We start from the raw sequence: 23,301 nt of genomic DNA, 5'->3' as shown, positions 1-23,301 counted from the left end.
TACACAATTTGATGTCAATCTGTATTTGCCTGCCCTGGGCACTGTGATATCATGTGAGGTGTGGTGGATTTGTGTTGGAATAGGGAATTTGGGGGGCTGCAGGGGATAAGTATTGTTTTCGGAGGGATTTTTTTTTAGGGGGATTTGTGTTGAGAGGGGAATGGGGGAAGAAGATTTGTACTAGGTGAATGGACTTGGGGCAATTTGTGCTGGGAGGGGAGGATTTGAAGTGAGGGGAGAAAATATGTACTAGAAGGGGATTTGTGCTAGGGAGGGTAATTTTTCTTTTTGTGGAGTGGGGGAGGTTGAACTGGGGGATTTGGGGGATGGAGGGGCAAAGATTTGTGCTGAGGGGGTAAGCCTGTAGATTAGTGCTTTTGTTGGGAGTTTTTTGCTGACACACAATGCTCATACATCTTGGGGGGGGGGGGGGGGACACAGTTTGGCATGTTTGCCCTGGGCTCTAGATGACCTTGTCCCTGTACTGGTCATATGATGTACGGCCCCTACAGAGGGTGGAGCCAGAAACCAGGGAGTACACTGGCTGCACTTTATTAGGTCAAATAATTACATAACTATAGCTCAGTTCAGCTAGTGATGCAGCCAGGTGCAGAAGAGGAATGATAGGACCATGGTTAGAACTAGTTGTGCTTACTCTCAGTTTAAATGCATAACTTTATGTTTGACTGGAACATGGATTGACTGGAATCTTTGATATCACTAGTATATAAACATCTGAAATCCAATTTTGGTCTCATCTTCCCTCAGGTCTGCATGACTCATCAGGCATCCGTCTGCATTATACGCCATCTTTACGAAAGTTTGATGCTGGCATAATGGAGCTAGGTTTGGTGTATACACCAGTGATGGCCATTCCTCCACGGCAAAAGTCATTCCACCTCACTGGATACTGTACGGATAAATGCACAGAGATGGTGAGTGCAGTTTCTGAATTCCATTCATATTCTTTGTAGGTGAAAAATGGCAATTAAAAGTTAAAAACTCTGCCTTTACTTGAAATAAAGCTGAACTTCAAACGGATTGTCAGTTCTGCCCAGCAGGGGTACCTGGATCTCAAAACTGCTTGAACAGAAAAGTAACTTTTTAGTAGTAGGTATGACAGTTTACATGTTTGTATTTCAGGTGTTTGATCAGAGTTGGGAAATAAATAAAAAAAATAAAAAAATCAAGTTTGATATGCTAGTTTCCATAGACAGCAATATTGTTTATCAGAATGATCCTGTGTATTAATGGCACATGTATCCATGGTAACAGAAGCAGTTATTTTCTACGGATCATGACCAGTTTCTCTTTGCCGTCATTGCTTATCATTGCCATAGGTTGCTGGCTTTGTGTAACATTGCCACAGTTCCTGACTTGCCATCCTGCATGTCACATGTCTATATGAATGCAAAACCCACTTGAAGCAGGTAAAATGCAGGTCAGAAGGAGGTCAACTGCAGATCAAATGCACCTGTCAGTAAATTCTGAATGATCCTAGAAGCATTTCAACAATGATGTCAAACTGATGCTAGCGACACAAAGCCCAAAGCTTGTGAACACAAGACCTTGCACTAATGTTCACAGTACAGCTCTCCCTAATAAAATGCAATTTTTATGACTGTTATCTTGATCTAAATCCTTTAATGCTTCCAACATCACTAACCTAAAACTAGCATACAGATAAAGACTTCTGACTATCCTCTAACCCAGTGTTTTTCAACCTTTTTTTAACCAAGGCACCCTTTAAAATCTGTCAGAATCTCAAGGCACACCAAACCCGTGATACCTCACATGTGTGGTGCAAATACTGTTTACATATGCGTGTGCGACTTGCGCATTAACTTGCGTAGGGATGGGGTGGGTGCTTAAAAAAAATGTTGTCTTATTTATAATTTTTTTTCCCTTTTCACTGTCCCTTTAAAAAAAAATATATATATATAAAATCACTTTTATTTCTATTACAAGGGATGTAAACATCCCTTGTAATAGATATAAGCATGATAGGTCCTCTTTATGGAGAGATCTAAGTCAAAAAGACCTCATCTCTCTCCTTTACCTTTAAAAGCAAAAGATTTTTTATTTTTATTTGTTTCTCAGACGAGACGGTGGGAGGGGGGGACATCCCCTCCCGACACTTCTGAAAGCGTTCCAGTGGCTCAAGAGCCGCTCGGAACGTTTTCATGAGAAAGCCAGCCACTGTCTGTAAAAAAAACAATACCAAGGTTATGGCTGATATCTTCAGCCATAACCCCAGGCAAACAATTTAAAATCTGTAATTTTGTGCTCTTGTGAAAAAAAAAAAACCTGCATAACACTTGTTACACTTTTACATTGACTCATTCCATTGCAGACATGGTGATTTAATATTTATTTTATATATTATAGATGGGTTATGTGGGTTATTATTGATAATGATAACTGTATACTTCAATACTGCAGTTTGGCCGCAGCGCAGGTGTAGCGGTTTTCATGTGGTTTCTCATAAACTTCTATTATGTCTATTAATTTTTGGTACATTTTTTGAAAGCACACCAAAAATGAGGGACATAATATAAGTCTGAGAAACCACATGAAAATCGCAGGTACACTGCGCTACACCTGCACTGCGGCCAAACTGCAGTATTAAATTATACAGTTATCATTATCAATAATAACCCACATAGCCCATGTAAATAAATTACATTTAAAAAAAGTCACCATGCCTGCAATGAAGTGAGTCACTGTGAAAGTGCCAAGTGTTATGTAGTTTTTTTTTTTTTTTTTTATACACACCATGCCTGCAATAAAACTATTCACATTCACATTCATAGTGACAGGTACAAATACTTTCACCTCTATTACTCACTCGTTCTTCTTCCCTCTCAGGGAAAAGCGCGCCAGGCAGAGTCTTCTCCTGTACCCGCGGCTCTCACGTCACACGTAACAGTGCGTGCGCCCGACCCTCCCATAGCAACCGATGACGTATTCGGTTGGCAAGACGCGGTCGGGAGGCCCGCACAGCTATCAGATAGCTGCCTATATTGGGGGCAGGGGTGTTGCTAGGTGGCAAAAAGACCAGGGGGTTCAGCCCGAAGCCGGCCTGGGGGGGGGGGGGGGGCGCGGTGGAGTGGTGCTGGGTTTTTTGGCTGGGCAGTGGGGTTGTGTGACCTACCTGACACACATACACACTGACCTACATGTCAGTGTGTGTGTGTGTCAGCGTGTGTGTGTGTGTATGTCAGGCCAGTCTAAGGTTCCATGGTTGGCCTTCCAACCATCCCGTGGCCAAAGCTCCCTTTCCCTCCTAACCCACACACTGACCACTGACCCACACACTGACCACTACACTGACCACTAACCCACACACTGCACACTGACCACTACACTGACCACTGACCCACACACTGACCACTAACCCACACACTGCACACTGACCACCAGGGCTGGTGCAAGGATTGTTGACGCTCCCGCACTACGCGCCCTGAACCACTTTACCCTGCAACACATGTGACATTAGAAAAAAAGAAGCCCTAAGGCAAACGCTGCACTAATTTAAGAAGATAATAAAAAAATAAAAATGATGATAAAGTGTATGAGAAAGCAGCTGGCATTTACGTTCACTACAAAAAAATAAAAAAAGTTAGGATAGATAGCAAAACATGGAAAGAGTGCAGCGCTATGTGGTTAAAACCATGTGTGACATAAATGTTATACCTAGAAGTGTAAACAAATGATACGTGAAAAATGTATTCAAAGAAAAACTACTGCAGAGTCCAAAAAGAACATAACATAGTCTGTGAAGAGTTAATTCCAAAAGCAAATCCGTAAAGGGTTAACTCCCCAAAAAAGACACATTGCTTGCCAAGAAAGTGAAGATAAAGTTTGGTGAATAATAAGTCCCAAAATAAACCATGGTATTGCCAGAGTATTTTGGAACTTATTATTCACCAAACTTTATCTTCACTTTTTGGATTCTGATTTAGTTTTTCTTTGACCCCTGGCTGACACCTACACTGACCCCCCCCCCACACCTACACTGACCCCCGACACCTACACTGACCCACCTGACCCCCAACACCTACAGTAAGCGTCCAACTTCCTGCAATACTCACACACCCCCCTTCCCACGGCTCGGTGCAAATCCGTCCTCCTTACCTCTGTCTCTGTCCCGACTTCCCGCCAGCGCCATCCACCCGCAGCCCGCTCCATGGCGCTGCACCTTCATGATGATCTCTACCGAGCCAGCCGAGTCGGGGAAGCGGAGGGGAAGAAGATAGCTCGCCTCGCAGGCAGTCTCGGCGGCTCACACAGTGCTCATCTCCCGCCATCACGATACGTATTTCCCTGTCGCACTGTGATTGGGCGTACAGCGGTCATGTGCGGAGGCGGGACTTCAAGACGAGCGCAGACAGGCCAGCCCCACGCCGCACATGACCCCCATACGCCCAATCACAGGGCGCCTGAGTAGGACACCAAACATGGCGGGCGAGATCGGGGAATGGTCCCTGCTCGGCTGCACTGACTCGGGGCTCGTAATTAAATACTCCATGCCCGAGACTCGGGGCTTTTCCGCGGCACATTCGGGGCTCCAGCCTCCTTAGCCCACCCCTAACGACGCGCCTGATTGGGGGTCATTTTGCCACGGCACACTGGTTGGGAAACGCTGAGCTAGTGCATTGTTGGTTCACTTACCTTTTCCTTCGATTTCCCTTCTAAATGTTTTTTTTTACTTTGTCTGAATTTCTCACTTCCTGTTCCTCCTCAGTAAGATGTTCTGGCTGACTAACTCCCAGCCAGAACGGCTCGGATGACAGAGACAAGCTTACTAAGGAGAAACAGGAAGTCAGAAATTCAGACAAAGAAAAAAAACATTTAGAAGGAAAATCGAAGGAAAAGGTAAGTGAACTAACAATGCACTAGCTTAACCACTTAAGACCCGGACCTTTAGGCAGCTAAAGGACCTGGCCAGTTTTTGCGATTTGGCACTGCGTCGCTTTAACTGACAATTGCGCGGTCGTGCAACGTGGCTCCCAAACAAAATTGTCGTTCTTTTTTTCCCACAAATAGAGCTTTCTTTTGGTGTTATTTGATCACTTCTGCGTTTTTTATTTTTTGCGCTATTAACAAAAATAGAGCGAAAATTTTGAAAAAAATGCAATATTTTTTACTTTTTGCTATAATAAATATCCCCCAAAAATATATAAAAAAAAAAAATTTCCTCAGTTTAGGCCGATACGTATTCTTCCACCTATTTTTGGTAAAAAAAATCGCAATAAGCGTTTATCGGTTGGTTTTGCGCCAAATTTATAGCGTTTACAAAATAGGGGATAGTTTTATTGCATTTTTATTATTTTTTTTTTTTTACTACTAATCAGCGATTTTTTTCGTGACTGCGACATTATGGTTGACACTTCGGAGAATTTTGACACATTTTTGGGACCATTGTCATTTTCACAGCAAACAATGCATTTAAAATGCATTGTTTACTGTAAAAATGACAATTGCAGTTAGGGAGTTAACCACAAGGGGGCACTGATGAGGTTATGTATGACCTCATCTGTGTTTCTAACTGTAGGGGGGGTGGCTGTAGGTGTGACGTCATCGATTGTGATTCCCTATATAAGGGAACACACGATCGCTCACGGCGCCACAGTGAAGAACAAGGAAGCTGTGTTTACACACAGCTCTCCCCGTTCTTCAGCTCCGTGGACTCCAGCGCGATCGGGTCCACGAGTTCCGTGGTCACGGAGCTTCGGACCTGGTTGCGCGCCCGTGCCACTCTGCCGACGTAAATCGGCGTGAAGGGGTCCTTAAGTGGTTAAAGGAACCTATTTAGAAAAAAAAAAACGAACCTTTACAACCCCTTTAATTCTTAGCAGCAATTTCACCTGATCCTCTTTACTGGAGTGGCAGAGCTAAGTTCTAAGGAGCTGCTTTGTTTTGTCATACATGGGGTTAATCCCCCCCCCCCCCCCACCTGCAGCAGAGCCGAACAAGTTGCATATTTACACCAATGCGAGCTGACAGGGAATACTTGGCGGATGATTGCAGTTCTTGCTCATGAAACACAAGCGGTGATGAATCTTTGATATGTATTCATGCCGGGACATAGCAGATCTGTTTGTTGTTTGATGGCTTTGACTTATCTCTTTATTGGAACAGAAAACTTTCCCTGTAACAATTAATTGCAGAGTCAGACACAGTGTGTTGTTGTCACACAGAAGCAAATGCACTTGGAAATATTGTGGAGTTTAAAGGAAAACTATGCTGCAGTTTTATTATTTTACAGAATTTATATAGCGCCAACAGTTTGCGCAGCGCTGATTAAAAAATAACTGTTTATTTTAAAATAAGAAGCCGTGTGAATGTCTTAAAATTACATTTAAAGGGAACCTTTAGCCAACGTTCACATTGGGTCGGCAACGGCACTGTCCGAATCTGTGCGACCCTGAGTTTGCAGTGCCGCACCGATTTCCAAAAGTAGCTCCTGCACTACTTTTGGCGACTTCAATAGACATCTGTGCATGAACCCACACAGATGTCTCTCAAATCGCCACCGAAGTCAGACTGAAATAACAGTTTGAAATCGTGCGAGTTCAGATTTCAAACCCGCCATTCAGTTTGAACCTAGGCTAACTGAAAGAAATGTGTGCAAGCTGCCGTTGCTGACCTGTTCTTCTAAATATACAATTTGCCTAGCTGTCATGCTGATCCAGTGATCAATGGTTCCTGATTCAATGACTTGAAACAAGCAGGCATAATAATGCCATTGATTCCATTTGTTGCATGATTGTCAGAGTATCAAAATACCAAAGTCAAAGACAGCCAGACAGCTAGGATTATGCAAAGCGGGTCACTTATGGTAACTCCTGTATTTATTTAACACTAATTACCATTAACATTATCAGCTCTTTTTCATGTCATAGGAAAGCAACTAATGTACAAACACAATTCCTGTCCCCCTTATAAGCTATGTGCCATTGCTCATTTGACCGTACACTCCCACTGTATGATAGGGCTTACCTTTTCTTATTTATCCTGAGACCTGTTTGGTTGAAACATTTCAAGAAAAAACGTGGCCACTCCAAAGTGTAAAGTCTCAAATTCAGCAGATGTACCTTGCAACGATAAGCACTGGGGTGCCACGGAAAATGTGTTTTTATCACACAAATTTTTATGCACAGATGAAATGTGAACCTTTTTGTATACAACACGTAAATAATTCCAGAACAATTGAACTCCTTTTAAATATCACAGGAAACCTGGGAATTTGTGTTGATGCAGGAGGTGACTAGGATAGATAGTTTTTTGGATATTATCACCAGTCTGACATTCAGGGACAATAACCACTTGGTGCCTGTGGATGAGGGACTGAAGATATTTGTTGATCCAGGAAACAAGTACTTTGCCCATCACTTTTAGGTCCACATGCAATAAGAAAATTAGAGTCAAGTAACTTTTTATTCAACAAATACCAGGGTACAAACTTACATAGATAAGGACATAAATGTAAAGGCTTTCCATAATAAATCATTCCGTCAATGGGGACTATACACGAAAAGATGATTTTATACAGTACCCCAAAAAACGGTACAAAATAATAAAATAGATCAGGATGGGAGGTACAGTAACTTTTTTAATGATTTGGCAATTGTTGAATGGGGGAAAAGGGGGAGATATAGATAGAGAGACAGAGAATACGGAGGGGACATATTCCTCTAACACGTGTCATGCGATATTTCAAACTCTCCTTCTCCAGGCGTTCTTGGTTCCCAAAATACAGACATAGGTTTACTTCATTATACGATGTTTATTATTCCACAGATATGACAGCTGGTAGTTAATGCTTACATTGATTGCCTCTGCCATGATGTTTTACCAAGCTGTAATCTTAGAAAGTTACAGAAGGAGGAAATAGATGTTACGATGGTTTGATCTTTCTCTCTTGAGAGAGGGTCCCTTCCCCACCCCCATCTCTTCTGCAGAGTCCGATGACCCTGAAGCTTCCGTCGGGTCGGGTGACCCTGGAGTTCCTAGCTCACTACACTCACCACGTGTTCTTATATACTGATTTAAAAGCCAAACTTAGGATAATTCATATATAGATTATCTCCATGGAAGGTTGTGATGAACGTTAACTCCCACTTATGTATTTTTAAGTAACATCTCCACCCTCTTTCTTGACGTAGGACTTTCAAGAATAGATGTGGCCTACACTACAACAGCTGTTCTGTCGTCCTATATTGACCTTGTCCTTAAAAGCTACCATGTTTAAACCAATGATTCAGAAACATTTAATTCATAAAAATATTAATGAATTTAAAATCTAACAGCAATGAAAAACAAGACAGGAGAAGGGAGAGAGAAAATAGAAAAAAAAAACAGAAGTGCTCAAAAGCTACCACAAAAAGGGAATGGTACATGCCCCAGTGAAACCATAGGAAGGGTTGTACACACTATTGAATAAGTAAATTAGACATACAGTAACTGTTGTGGGTCCAATGTCGTGTACCTTCAAGAATTATAGTTATATTATAATCATGTGCACCTGCAAGCAAGAAAAGGGGATGCAGGCTCCTGTTTTAAGGGCATTGAATAGAAGAGTAAAGTGCGGTACTGAAAGCAAGCAATATTTTTAAAATAAAAACCATCTGACTAAGGTGTTTTTAATGGTTTCAGTGATTTAATAGCTAGGGAAATCTCAGCTTCTGAAATGACTTGATTGATGGCCTCATGGGCATTATTAGAAAGAGCAGGTAGCCACAAATGTCAGACAAATTGTTTGGCTCTGTCAATATAAAAGGGGAAGGGTTGCTATATAAGGAAGAGGGGAATCAGCAAAAATTGAAACAATTTTGGAGGGATTAGCAGTATGATCACCATTTCTAGTCTACGGTTTGATAGGGAAGGAGGGCCTCCTGTTAAGCCTCTTGGGCAAAATGAGACCAAGTTTATTTGCACAAGAATAATGTGTATGCCTAGACCATCCTAAGGCCTTCTCAACTATTTGCGTAAAAAAAAGATCCAACTCCATGGCGTAATTTTCACACAGAAGCATTTAGAGGGCCTAGGTTGAGATTTTCGTACTTACCCAGTATTTTGCTTGTGCTAACAAGTGTGACAGTTCCCAAATCCTCTGTTCACACTGAGCTTTCTGAGCAAAGCATTTTAGATTAGGTGTCCACAAACGGTGGCTTTGTGGGCCTCCCAGAGTGTAATTGGTGAGGATACCTCTAAGTGTAGCAATAAGTTACTGAATGTTGTACCTTCATTAAATTTAACCATATTGCTACACTTAGAGGCTCCTCTCTTCTTTTTTATACTCAGTTGTGACATGACGCTACTCTTATGGATAGAGGCACACCTCCCAACTTTCTGAGATGGGAATGAAGGACACCTATTAGCAAAAATATGTAGGAGAATTATAAACAAAGAAAAACTGGTTAAACCCACAGGTGCTTTTTTACCACTACTATTCTTTTATATTGGCTCCTTGAGGGACAAACAAGGAGGAAAGAGGAACAGAGGGGCAGAGGGAAAATGCTCTAAATGAGGGACAGTTCCTCCAAATCAGGAACAGCACAGGAGGGGGGGGGACTGAAGAACAGCACAGGTGGGACCAGAGGACAGCACAGGAGGGGGGGACTGAAGAACAGTACAGGTGGGACCAGAGGACAGCACAGGAGGGGGGACTGAAGAACAGTACAGGTGGGACCAGAGGACAGCACAGGAGGGGGGGACTGATGAACTGCACGGGGTGGGGGACTGAAGAACAGCACAGGTGGGGGACTGGAGAACAGCACAGGTGGGGGACTGGAGAACAGCACAGGTGGGGGACTGGAGAACAGCACAGGTGGGGGACTGGAGAACAGCACAGGTGGGGGACTGGAGAACAGCACAGGTGGGGGACTGGAGAACAGCACAGGTGGGACCAGAGGACTGCACAGGAGGGGGGGACTGAAGAACAGCACAGGTGGGACCAGAGGACAGCACAGGAGGGGGGGACTGATGAACTGCACGGGGTGGGGGACTGAAGAACAGCACAGGTGGGGGACTGGAGAACAGCACAGGTGGGACCAGAGGACAGCACAGGAGGGGGGGGGCTGAAGAACAACACAGGAGGAGGGGACTGAAGAACAGCACAGGTGGGACCAGAGGACAGCACAGGAGGGGGGGACTGAAGAACAGCACAGGTGGGACCAGAGGACAGCACAGGAGGGGGGGGACTGAAGAACAGCACAGGAGGGGGGACTGAAGAACAGCACAGGAGGGGGGACTGAAGAACAGCACAGGAGGGGGGGGGGACTGAAGAACAGCACAGGTGGGACCAGAGGACAGCACAGGAGGGGGGACTGAAGAACAGCACAGGTGGGACCAGAGGACAGCAGGGGGTTGGAGAATGGGGGGTGAGGTGGGAGCTCGCAGAGAAGTTACTGGGGAAGATCAGCCAGGAGAGTGTTGAGGGACCTGTGGGAAGCAGAAGGAAACTGGATAGGAGGGGTGGCATATAGAGGAACTGATGCCCTCCCTGTTCTTCTTGTAGCCACTGAATGCCCGCTTTTCCTCCTTTACCTCCTGCAGGCATTCAGTGGCTGCAAGAAGAACATGGAGGGCATCAGTTCCTCTATATGCCGCCCCTCTTATCCAGGTTTAGAGGGAAGCTGCATGGACCCCCTGGAGTATGAGGCTGGGTTGCAATGGCGCCCCCTGTAGTTACACCGCTGCAGTGGAGTAACTAAAACATTTCTGGCAGTTTGAAGGAGCAATGAATGGAATGCTGGCAGGATTCTGAGGTTGTGATAGTTGCTGATGAGCCACTACTGAGAGGATTGCTTGATATACAGAGGGGGTAACAAGACTAGTAGGTGAAAAGGTGGCAGAACATGAAAGGCTGAGAGCGAAAGAGGAGGGGGGAGGGGGCTGCTGCAGTGAGAGGCAAACAAGTAGTGGGAGAGAAGAGACATTAAGAAGCTGGACAGGACTGGGTGTGAGGAGTTATCATGTGTGCAGGGATGCAGGAAACATCTTCAGCTCTGAGGGGTTCATGCTGGGACCTGTAGTTCTTCACTTTTGTGGGGGGGGGTCACATCCCCAAAAGTGAAGGATTACAAGTCCCAGCATGAACCCTGCCCTGATATCTAAGGATGTTTCCTCCTTCCATCCAGGGTGTCATGTGTCCTCTCCTGCCGACCCTTATCTGCTTACTCAGCCTGGAGCAAGCCTCTGCGTGTACTGTGCAAACACTCCAGCTTCTTACTGAACTCTGACTGCTGAGGGAGAGCTGACAGGATTATAACACAGATGGATCTTTAATGCTGGTCAGTGCTTTGCAATGTTACTTGCCTTAGTTGTACCCTGCAGTCTGTCTCAGAGTCTGATGATTCTTCTGGCTGCCGGTGGACTCCAGAACATACACGAGGAGGTGGGTGGAGCTTAACAGAAGGCGCGGAGGAGGAAGTTAAACTCTCATCCGCTGTGATAGGTCTCTGCCTCTCTCCTGCTCTGACGTCACTGGTTGCTACACGCCAAGCGGGAGGCAGGTAGCAACCAGTTTGGGCACTGAGCCAGCGGTGGTGAATAGGGGTCTCACTCTGTCAGCTAGGGGTCCACCACAGGCTGAGACAGAAAGGATGTATACAAAGGCTATTTTAGGGGGCATTAGATCTGCCCAGGCCAATTCCGGGACTCTGTATTGTCCCGTAATGAGGGTGCCCGGGACACGGGACACAAGCATTAATTAAGGGACAATCCCGGGCAATCCGGGACACGTGGTCACCCTACACCTGGGGACTGCCAGACTCGCGGCCTGTATTCTCTGCTTATGCACTACATTGTTATACTTGCTGAGAGGTCTCCCTGACTCGTAAAGCCTCAGACCTGCAGTTTGGCCAACTCCTTGCTTCAAAATACAGACATTAAGCCTATGTACATTTGAACTGGATAATAAAGATTCAGCTTCTACGAGAACCTGAATATTCAGCCTAAAGCTAATATAAATGTGTAGGCTTACTTACCAGTGATTCATATTTGCCCCTTATGTGGTTTTCCCTATCTTTTATGAAAACTCTGGAGCTAAAAGTGAGAGCTGAGGTCGACACTTGCTGTAGTCTGTTTTCTGATCTTTTGCTGATAACAATAGCTTTCCATGGTTGGGAAAGATTGTAAAACACTGTATGGCTCGGTTCTGTGATTTGATTCTATTATGTAAACTCATGAGCTGGGAGGCAGCATATGTAATCAACATGAGATAATGAGGTTAACGGAACAATATATACCAATCTTAGGGGGTTTCTCAGAATTGACTATCAGTCTTCAGAATCATCCTTAAACTAGGTAAGGGAAACATATGAAAAATAACTAATCCTGCATATTTAAATAAGTTAAGAATGACTACTGAAGTATTGAGGTAATCCTAAATGACTAATTGTTTTTAATCCTTACATACATAAGGATTACACGTATACACATAAAACAAATCACTAACCAGCTTAAAGTGGATGTAAACCCCGATTCATGAAATTTGACCTGGGCACATACATCTATAGTGTTTACTTATCTCTCTACAAAGCCCTAAGTCCCAAGTCTTTATGCTGCTCCGTTCTTCTTGTATCAGCATGATAACTTCTGACAAGCTCTCTGACTGGGGAGATAAAAGCAGCTGGAAATTTGTGAGGTGGGTGCTATAAATAGAATAGCAGAGAGCTTGTCTATTCACAGCACAGCGTTGCAAGTATCTTCGTTCCTTTGCCTATTTGGAGGGGGGGTGTGTGTCTTTCCTCCAATCAGCTGTCACACAGTGTATGCCAAGACTCTACTCCCACAGCTGAAACATGAAGGAAAAATTCTAGCACCATGTTCACTTTCTAAACAGTACAGTATATAAAGCTGAAGACAGCAGATATACAAATAAAATGTATGTAGGGAGATTTGTATAATCTCTGTGTATCATCTGAGGCTATTCACTTCACTGGCTTTAGGAGAGGATTTACATCCACTTTAATGTCTATGGGCCAGATTCACATAAAAGAGCGGCGGCGTAACTTATCGTAGATACGTTACACCGCCGCAATTTTTCATCGCAAGTACCTGATTCACCAAGCACTTGCGATGAAAACCTACGCCGGAGGCCTCCGGTGCAAGGCGGGCCAATTTAAATGGGCGTGTGCCATTTAAATTAGGCGCGCTCCCACGCCGGACCTACCGCGCATGCTCCGTTTCCGAACTCCCGTCGTGCATTGCGTGACGTCATTTTTTTCGAACGGCGACGCGCGTAACGTAATTCCGTATTCCCGGACGGCTTACGCAAACGACGTTAAATTTAGAATTTCGACACGGGAACGACGGCCATACTTTAGACAGCAATACGCTTGCTGACTAAAGTTAGGGCACCAAAAACAACGACTAACTTTGCGACGGGAAACTATACTAGCGGCGACGTAGCGAACGCGAAAAACCGTCGTGGATCCGCCGTAACTCCTATTTTGCATACCCGACGCTGGTTTACGACGCGAACACCCCCCAGCGGCGGCTGCGGTACTGCATCCTAAGATCCGACAGTGTAAAACAATTACACCTGTCGGATCTTAGGGATATCTATGCGTAACTGATTCTATGAATCAGTCGCATAGATAGAAACAGAGATACGACGGCGTATCAGCAGATACGCATCTAGAAACATCTAACATCTAGAAAATAGCCAGTTGATTGTCTTGACTAGTAGATTCTGCTGAGTCGTTTAGTTCCACAATAGCTGCTGAGTTGCTGGTGGATATTTAATAACTGAGGCTTTGCTGAACAACCAAATTCTTTTTCTGCAAAGAAAGCTTCCATATCCTTCCCCATTTTCTTGATCGGCCCACCTTGTTCGTTCAGGCAGAAACAACATTTAAATGAAGCGGTGAGGCATTAATTATTGAGCAGCATAGGGAAAACACAAATTTTATTTTTTCTTCATCTTTAAGGTTATAATTATAGTCAGGTGTTTAAAGCAGACTGACATGTTTGCCGCAGACGGTTTGAAAACTGGAAGAATCGCAACAAGTTTAATTTGGGGCTCCTTGAGTAAAAGTTAACCTGTTAGATTCCCAATGAACGTAGCTTGGAATTTAACATGTCACCTGACCTGACCCTAAGGCCTCGTACACACGACCGAACATGTCTGCTGAAACTGGTCCGACCGTGTGTAGGGCCTACCGGACCGGATTCCTGGCCGAGCGGACAGGTTTCCAGCGGACAAAAGTTTCTTGGCATGCACGCGAAATCCCGCGCATTTGTCGAATTGATTCGACGCATGCGTGGAAGCATTGAACTTCCGCGTCAGAGAACGTCGGTGTCGTATACGTCACCGCGTTCTCTGTCCGCGGGGATTTTGGTCTGATGGTGTGTACAACCATCAGACCAAAACCTCCCAGCAGATATGTCCGATGAAAACGGTCCGTGGACCATTTTCATCGGACATGTCTGGCCTTGTCTACAAGGCCTCAGACTCTATATAATATGGTGCCAGCTTAATTTGAAACACTCAGTAACTGTATCAGTAAAGAACTAAGTGGTTAGCACATCTACAGAGTTGTAGTCCTGGTCTTAATTCCCACTTGGATGTCTTTTTTTGTCCTGTGTCATAATTCCTCCCCCAAAAATGTGGAAATGGTTTTATTTATTGTTCAAATACATTCTCAAGGGGAAAAAAATATAATTGTTTGTATATTAATGACGATAATCTTTTGGTCCTCAAAGGGTTTAAAGCCTAACCCCCAGCTAAAATATGCTGTTTTAATAAAGCAAGGAAGGGTCTGTTTAGTTTTTTTTCTCTTAGTTTCCATAGGGAGATTTTGCCTCACTTCCTATATGGCTCCTGGGACAGAAGGGGAAATTCACCAGACAGTAACAGTAACAACATATTTTAGGGAAGTGTTAAAAACAATGTCAGGTTGTTCTATTTAACAATGGCTGCCAATTTTGATTGCAGGCACTTCCTCCAGATGGAATTCAAATATTTGCTTCTCAGCTCCACACACACCTAACTGGGCGAACAGTGACCACCGTAAATGTCCGGGACGGCAAAGAAGTTGGGATTGTCAATATAGATAAACATTTCAGTCCACATTTTCAGGTAAGAACTGTCATCATTGCCTGGTCGACTACAGAGGAAGTGAGGGAACTCTCCCTTTGCATCTGCTGATAGACCAGAAGTGACTGGTGCATCTGAGCCACTGCATCCATCTGGTATTTTGGCCAGTGCGAGGGGCCCAAAACTCGGCCAGTGTCACTAAGGATGACTTGGCTGTAGCATTCGGGGGCTGGAAAGAAACATTTCTGGTTTGTTCAGCTAAAGGGCAAATGGCGGTAAGAAGCGGGAGAGGTCCTTTTTTTCCAGATCCCCTTCTGACTGTGGAGGAAAAATGAATGGATTTTGATGTGGAGATGGTCAGAGTAAAACTTGAAGAAGGTCAGACACTGGAGTCTTTCTCTGAGAACCGTCATTAGTCAAAATATTCTTTAGGTCCTTCTTTTAGTCCTCAGTCACAGGGTGAAAATGCTTTGTGGTCCCATCTGTCTTTCTGGGGTTTCATTGCTTGCTACAAAACTGATTTACTTCCTGTATGGGAATGGTTATATAGGTCAGGACTTCCTGTCTGTTTGTTTTTGCCAGTGTCCATTTAACCCAGGTAGTCATGATTTATAGCCTGCTCTGTGTCTCGTGATGTACTACAGGAAAATCATTTTACAGATAAGTAGAAACATCCAATTTTGTAGCATATAGACTATACAACCACGATACTCCAATTTTCCATCTCTATTATAGCATAGTTCATCGTTTAACTGACAATGAGTATGTGCACATGCGACACTTACTGAAAGAGTGGTATTATGGGATTTGCATTCAGAATTTAAATATTTAAACTCTCAGAGGCCTCACATGGAACAGCATATGAGAACAGGTACAACATCTTTAGAAATGACCTGAAATGTGCAATAAAGTCATTTGGGAAAAAGTTTGAAAGTGGAGTTATTTTCTGAAACAAAACAATGATGGATAATGATTATATACTACGCACTGGCATTCCGCAGACCATTTTAAAATTCTGTTCACTGTGAATTAATTTGCCCTCACACATTTTATTTTACTGCCAACAGGAAATCAGGATGCTAAAGAAGCCCGTCCAAGTCTTGCCAGTAAGTCAGATTCTATTGTGCTACATTCTTTCATATTACTTTAAAAACAAATCACAAGTGGGATACAAAAATAAATTTAGAAAAATATTTTTCTGCACTGTTAAACATTACTGTATTTCACAAGATTGTTGTAGGGAAGGTGACACTGCTCTGCGCAGTTCTCCACTTGGATTGCAGGATTCCTCTAACTTAAGATATAAAATATATTATTACTTTTAAATATATTTCTAAATGATATAGGGTCTGGGATTAAAGGTACAATTTCAGTTTTTGCAGATAACACCAAGCTATGCACTGTTTAATGGGGCAATTATGTGGCAAATGAGGTTTAATGTTGATAAATGTAAACTCATGCACTTGGGGGCTAAGAGTATGCATGCATTATACATACTAGGGGGGTACAGCTGGGGGAATCCATGGTGTGGTTTCCAAAGCAAGCAAAATCCTTTCTTGTATTAAAAGAGGTATAGACTCCAGAGAGAGACATCTTTATCCCTGTACAAATGATTAGTAAGACCTCACCTGCAATATGCAGTTGAGTTTTGGGCACCAGTTCACGAAAAGGATATTGGGAAACTGGAGAAAATGCAGAGAAGAGCAACCAACCTGATAAGAGGCATTTGAGGAGCTTAGCTATGAGGACAGATTAGAGGAACCAAATTTATTCTCTCTTGAGTGAGTGAGTGAGTGACTTGTAAAGCGCAACACATGCAAACTGAATCGCCTCTGGGCGCTGTATCCATTTCATGGGTAAGGAACCCCTTGACCTCAGAAGAGATGGTGGTTGGTAGTGCATTCCACAGGCGAGGTCCCTGGACTGCAAATCTTCGATCTCCTCTTGAGAAGAGGAGATTAAGAGGGGATATGACCAACATGTATAAATACATAAGTGTCCCATATAGTGAATATGGAAAGGTTTCTTCATAGTAAGAGCTGTGAAAATATAAAATAGACTCCCTCAAGAGCTGGTTCTGTCCAGCTCAGTAGATTGCTTTAAAAAAAAAAAGCATGGAATAATTCCTAAATGGGCATAATATAACTGGCTATTTATCCAAGGAATATCATATTGCCTATTGTGGGATCAGAAATTAACTTTTTCCCCTGCTGGAGCAAATTGGATTGTTCTTTGTTGGGGGGGTTGCCTTCCTTTGGATCAATTTTTGCTATAGGATTTTATATATAGGATTGGATCATTTTGATTTTTCCCTTTTTATTGTTTGAACTGGATGGACTGGTGTCTTTTTTCAACCAGACTAAGGGCCCTTTCACACATACGGACAAACGGTCCGTTTATTACAAGTCCGTTTACGGACTTGTAATGTATCCCTATGGGATTGCAGACGTTAGCGGATGATGCATCCGCTAACGTCCGCAACCATCCGCGTCCGCAAAGATCCGCTTTTGCGGACGGAAGAAAACCCTATTTTTCTTCCGTCCGGCGGAACGGATCAGATGAATACGGACACACGGTCCGTATTTATCCGATTCCCCATAGGGGAGAGCGGAGGAGAGACAGGGCGGTCACTGCACTGTGTGCGGGGACCGCCCTGTCCGCCGACAGCTCAGCGGGGATTAACGGAGGAATCCCCGCTGAGCCAAACGGGCTAACGGAGCGGATCAATACGGATCCGCTCCGTGTGAAAGAGCCCTAACTATGCAACTGTGTAAGAAGCAACAGATTAGCACCCACAGTAATTAGGACACTATTGAAAATGTTCCTCCCATATTGTCAGCTCACTACACAAATGTAAGAGATCATTGAATTTCTGACAGAATAAACATGTATTTAAGGTATTTTTTTTAAGCATTTTTAAAGGTCTAAAATACAAGGAAATGCACATTACATTTTTTGCAGAAATTAGAAGTTTAAAATACAGATTATTAAAACTCCAGACATAGCTCCGACAATCTGGGGCAAGTACAAAAAGAAAAAGGAAACAACAAAAAACAAAATACAGCAATATTCAAAATTAGGAACGTTTCCCAGGGGCTGGCAAGGGTGGTACCGAAGATATACAGTCCAATGTAGCGGAGCTTGAACAGATACACAATGACCAGTGTCAGACAGCAACCCATGTTATAATTATCAGATGCAGTATATACAGTCCATAAACGATGTCTGAACCGCATATCTCCATCCACAGTAAGCTTAAAAGCCAGATGTGATGGTACCAAACTAACCAAAGCCTCACATTGACAAAAAAAAATGGAGAGGAGAAGGGAGGGAAGCAGAAAACTAGAAAAAGCGTGCCCTTAGGTGCAGAGATGAACCGCCAATCGGACCAGAAAGGCAAGACAGCCTTCAACCCATTAGTAGGTTTAGAAGCTCCGAAGATTCTCTGCACATATTTCAGGGTGCCCAGTTTCTGTGCCAGGAGAAATTCCATGCGTCAATGTGGTTAATCTCCTCCACCCAGTCCACCAAAGACAAAATATGGGCCATACGCCAATAGCGGGGAATACCATTCTGGCAGCCATCAAACAATGATGTAAAATACACCTTTTTATACACATTATACAAGAGCCTGAGAGAACTGAAAGCAATACAACCTGCAGTGTATTGGGAACCGTAGAGTCTGTAACAGTATATAATAACAGTTTGGAGAACCCAAAAAGCATTGATGAGGGGACATTCCCACCAAACATGCAGCAGAAAACCAACACCAGTTTGGCAGTGCCAGCATCAGTCCGAAGCCAAAGGATAAATCTGGTTGAGGACAGTCGGACACCAAAACCACCAGAAAACATATATTGTTTTAGCGCCCTCTTACAATATACCACCCACAGCTCTTCTGCATTGTTTGGTCTCATGTCTCTCATCTTTCTCTTGGGGTTAAGGTCAGGGAGTTTGCTGGCCAATCAAGCACAGTAATCCTACGGTCATTGAACCAGGTTTTGGTGCTTTTGGCAGTGTGGGCAGGTGCCAAGTCCTGCTGTAAAAAGTCAGCATCCCCATAGAGCTCGAAGTGCTCCAACATCTCCTGGTAGACGGCTGTGATGGCCCTGGACTTAATGAAGCACAGTGGACCAACACCAGCAGGTGACATGGCTTCCCAAATCAACACAGACTGTGGAAACTTCACACTGGACTTCAAGCACCTTGCAGTGTGTGCCTCTCCATTCTTCCTCCATACTCTGGGTCCTTGGTTTCCAAATGAGATGCAAAATTTGCTCTCATCAGAAAAGAGGACTTTGGACCACTGAGCAACAGACCAGGTCTGTTTTTCTTTAGCCTAGGTAAGACGCTTCTGACATTGTTTGTTGTTCAGGAGTGGCTTGACAAAAGGAATACGACATTTGAAGCCCATGTCCAGGATCCGTCTGTGTGTGGTGGCTCTTGATGCACTGACACCAGCCTCAGTCCACTCCTTGTGAAAGTCCAACAATTTTGAATGGCCTTGTCAATCCTCTCCAGGCTGCGGTCATCCCTGCTGCTTGTGCAATTTTTTCTTCCACACTTTTCCCTTCCACATAACTTTCTATTAATGTGCTTTGATACAGCACTTTGGGAACATCCAATTGTATTTGCAATTAACTTTTGAGGCTTTCCCTCCTTATGGTGGGTGTCAATGATGATTTTCTGCACAACTGTCAGGTCATCAGTCTTTCCCATGATTGTGATTCCTACTGAACCAGACTGAGAGACCGATTAAAGGCTCAGGAACCCTTTGCAGGTGTTATGGCTTAATTAGCTGATTGGAGTGGGACACTTTGAGCCTAGAATATTGCACATTTTCACAATATTATTCTAATTTTCTGAGATTGTGGATTTGGGGTTTTCATGAGCTGTAAGCCATAATCATCACAACTATGACAAATCACAGCTTGAACTACCTTGCTTTGCATGTAATGGTTATATCTCATATATTGGTTTCACCTTTTAAGTTGCACTAGTAAAATAAATGAACTTTTGCACGATATTTGAATTTTTTGAGTTTCAGCCGTAGGGAGGAACAATGTTCCTCTTGACTTCCTTTCCAACTGCAATGCCACTGGGGATGAGAGACACCTACAGTGGAGAAAGTAGACTCCACCTGCCTACACACATCTGTGTTAAAATCAAAAGGTCCTCCTAATTATATTTAGCATCGTAAGCATGTTTGGGTGACCAGTGCTTGTGGGACTGCAGCCTCCAGTCACATGGTTTTACATAACCTCTTTCTCATATTCCAGTGCTGTGGTGGGACTGTAATAGGCTCAGTGGAAGGTTGGTCATTAAAGCGGAGTTCCGGACACAATTTCACTTTTTAAATATAAATACCCCTGTAATACACAAGCTTAATGTATTCTAGTAAAGTTAGTCTGTAAACGAAGGTCCGTTTTGTTAGGTTGTTACAGCATTTAGACACCTTATAAAATAGAAATTGACTGGGGCCATCTTAAGTGTGGGCATCATGAAGCCAGACTGTATGACTTCCTGGATTTCAGCCTTGCAGATCTCGCACATGATCAGTGCTGCACAAGCAGTGTAATAGGTTTCAGATCAGGTTTCAGCACCTGTACTGTCCAAGTCACATGATTCTTCGAGACTGGGGAGTGCACAGACTCCTGGAAAGTTACACCCACTACATTCCCAGGAGTCTGTGCGGTGTAGGTTAGGCACCTAGGTGCAGGAAGTGGGAAGATTAACTATTCTGCCTAGCAACAACACTTTGAAGGCATCTAAAAAAAAAAAAAAAAATTCTTAAAGGACTAATGACATTTTTTTTAAACTACTGATGTAATGTTATATTTATGGGTGGAACTCCACTTTAAACCAGAAAAACACATATAGTGAACCTGTGTTTTGTGCATGCATAGTAAAGTAACAGACTAACATAAATGCATTTCTCCTCCTATGCTATATACATACACTTTCTCTTAGTTTCCAAGCCACTCTGTTTTCTCACAGGAGCAAAGAGTAAAAGTCATGTGTAAGCTCCAATGAGATCACCAGCAGGGATCAAGTCTTGGGTAAAAAAGTGTTGCAACGCACCCAAGATTTTACCCCAACAGCACTGTTCTTCTCTGCCCCCTTCACCCCCCCCCCCCGAGTAATGTCCTTCACCGTCCCCTTCACTCCCCTCCAGTAATGTCAACCTCTGCCCCCATCACCCACACCATCCCCAGTAATGTCCACTACTGTCTCCTTCACTCCCCCTTCTCGCAGTAATGTCCTCTGTCCCCTTTACTCCCTCCCCCCACCAGTAATGTCCTTTTCCCTCTTCACCTCCCTCCACAGTAATGTCCACCTCTGTCCCATTCACTCCCACACCCCCAGTAATGTCCACCACTGTCCCCTTGACTTCAGTGCTACTAGCCAGTGCTCCATCATAGAAGTGAGTCAACTGCTACCCATACTTAGTACCTTCACTCTCACATCAAGTGGGCAATCGGAGCAGCAGGAAAGAAGAGGGAAGGCAGCTATAAGCAGCTAAGGGCAGGCTTTTATATAAAGCTGTAGCTTTGCCCTGCACAGCTTTACTTTGAACGCATCTTCATAGGTATAGATTCAAGATCATTCTAAAGATACACAACAGAGGGTGGTAGAGGAGGAACCACATTTTTATGAGCCATATCAGATCTATAAATATATACACACACACACAGTATCTCACAAAAGTGAGTACACCCCTCACATTTTTGTAAATATTTTATTATATCTTTTCATGTGGCAACACAATAAATTACACTTTGCTACATTGTAAAGTAATGAGTGTACAGCTTGTATAACAGTGTCAATTTGCTGTCCCCTCAAAATAACTCAACACGCAGCCATTAATGTCTAAACCTCTGAAAAAAAAAGTGAGTATACCCCTAAGTGAAAATTTCCAAATTGGTCCCAATTAGCCATTTTCATGTGACTTGTTAGTGTTACAAGGTCTCAGGTGTGAATGGGGAGTAGGTGTGTTAAATTTGGTGTTATCGCTCCCACTCTCTCATACTGTTCACTAGAAGTTCAACAGGGCACCTCATGACAAAGAACTCTTCGAGGATCTGAAAAAAATTATTGTTGATTTACATAAAGGTGTCCTAGGCTATAAGAAGATTGCATAGACCCTTAGGCCGGGTTCACACCTATGCGAATTGAGTGCGGCTTAAACCGCATCCAATTCGTATAACATTATAAAATACATTGATTTTAATGAGGCTGGTTCACATATTTTTGTGAGATACTGTATATTATATATATATATATATATATATATATATATATATATATAATTGTGACAGGAAGTCAGGTAAATCTGTGGGTGTTGTTACAGACGGGAGATACATTTCTGCCTTGTTTAGACAATACACCACTTATTAGGTGTCGGCTGCAGAAGTAGCCAGAAAGGTTTAAGGGCGTTGGAAAACTTCAGCTGTTCAAAATGAGGCAATTAAGACCTCTATAAGTAATCCAGAGGATTACTACCAACTGCTGCATCCTGAGGCGTTTTGAGTGAAGGAGAGCAGTGAACAGAAATACTTCTGAAGTAAAATAAAATACATTGATTTTAATGAGGCTGGTTCACATATGTGCGATGCATTCGCACTGCGCATTGCCCAAAAAACTTTTTTACGTTTTCTAGGCATTGCGGTGCGGCTCAGGTGCAAATTCAGGCCCATTATCTTCTATGGGCACGCATCTGATTCGCACATCTGTTCAGTTCTCATCAGGATTTCTCTCTTTCTGCTCAATACACTTCCCCCCTCCCCCTCCCCTCCCAGGTCTCCAAATTTGTAGCTAAAACGGAGATGATCTGCTGAACAGCTCTCTTATCTCTTTGCAGAGATAACAGAGCTGGAATTTGCACAGCACAAGTGTGAATCCAGCATAAAACTGAGCTGCAGCACAGTGGCCAAGACCATACAGCTTTTTAACTGGACAGGTTTTACTCAGAACAGGCCTCGCCATGGTCGACCAAAGAAGTTGAGTGCACATGCTCAGCATCATATCCAGAGGTTGTTTTTGGGAATTAGACGTATGAGTGCTGCCAGCATTTCTGCAGAGGTTGAAGGGGTGGGGGGGGGGGGGGGAGTCAGCCTGTCAGTGCTCAGATCATATGCTGCACACTGCATCAAATTGGTCTGCATGGCTGTCGCCCCAGATGGAAGCCTCTTCTAAAGGTAATGCACAAGAAAGCCCGCAAACAGTTTGCTGAAGACAAGCAGACTAAG

The 23,301-nt window shown here is 43.6% G+C and overlaps 1 protein-coding gene across 3 annotated transcripts in view; it reads left to right on the top strand.

The window, feature by feature from the left end:
• DBH (dopamine beta-hydroxylase) overlaps positions 1-23,301 on the top strand; it is a 158,038-nt gene that overhangs the window by 80,465 nt on the left and 54,272 nt on the right. For all 3 annotated transcript variants that reach the window (XM_040324160.1, XM_040324161.1, XM_040324159.1), the window contains exons 6-8: positions 769-935; positions 14,951-15,094; positions 16,120-16,158. In XM_040324160.1, the coding sequence (XP_040180094.1) occupies positions 769-935; positions 14,951-15,094; positions 16,120-16,158 (350 nt within the window). The remainder of the gene's footprint in view (positions 1-768; positions 936-14,950; positions 15,095-16,119; positions 16,159-23,301) is intronic.

Source organism: Rana temporaria, chromosome 9 (assembly GCF_905171775.1).
Source record: "Rana temporaria chromosome 9, aRanTem1.1, whole genome shotgun sequence".
NCBI lineage: Eukaryota > Metazoa > Chordata > Amphibia > Anura > Ranidae > Rana > Rana temporaria.
Note: the sequence above shows the minus strand (reverse complement) of the source record. Positions and strands in the feature narration are given on the sequence as shown.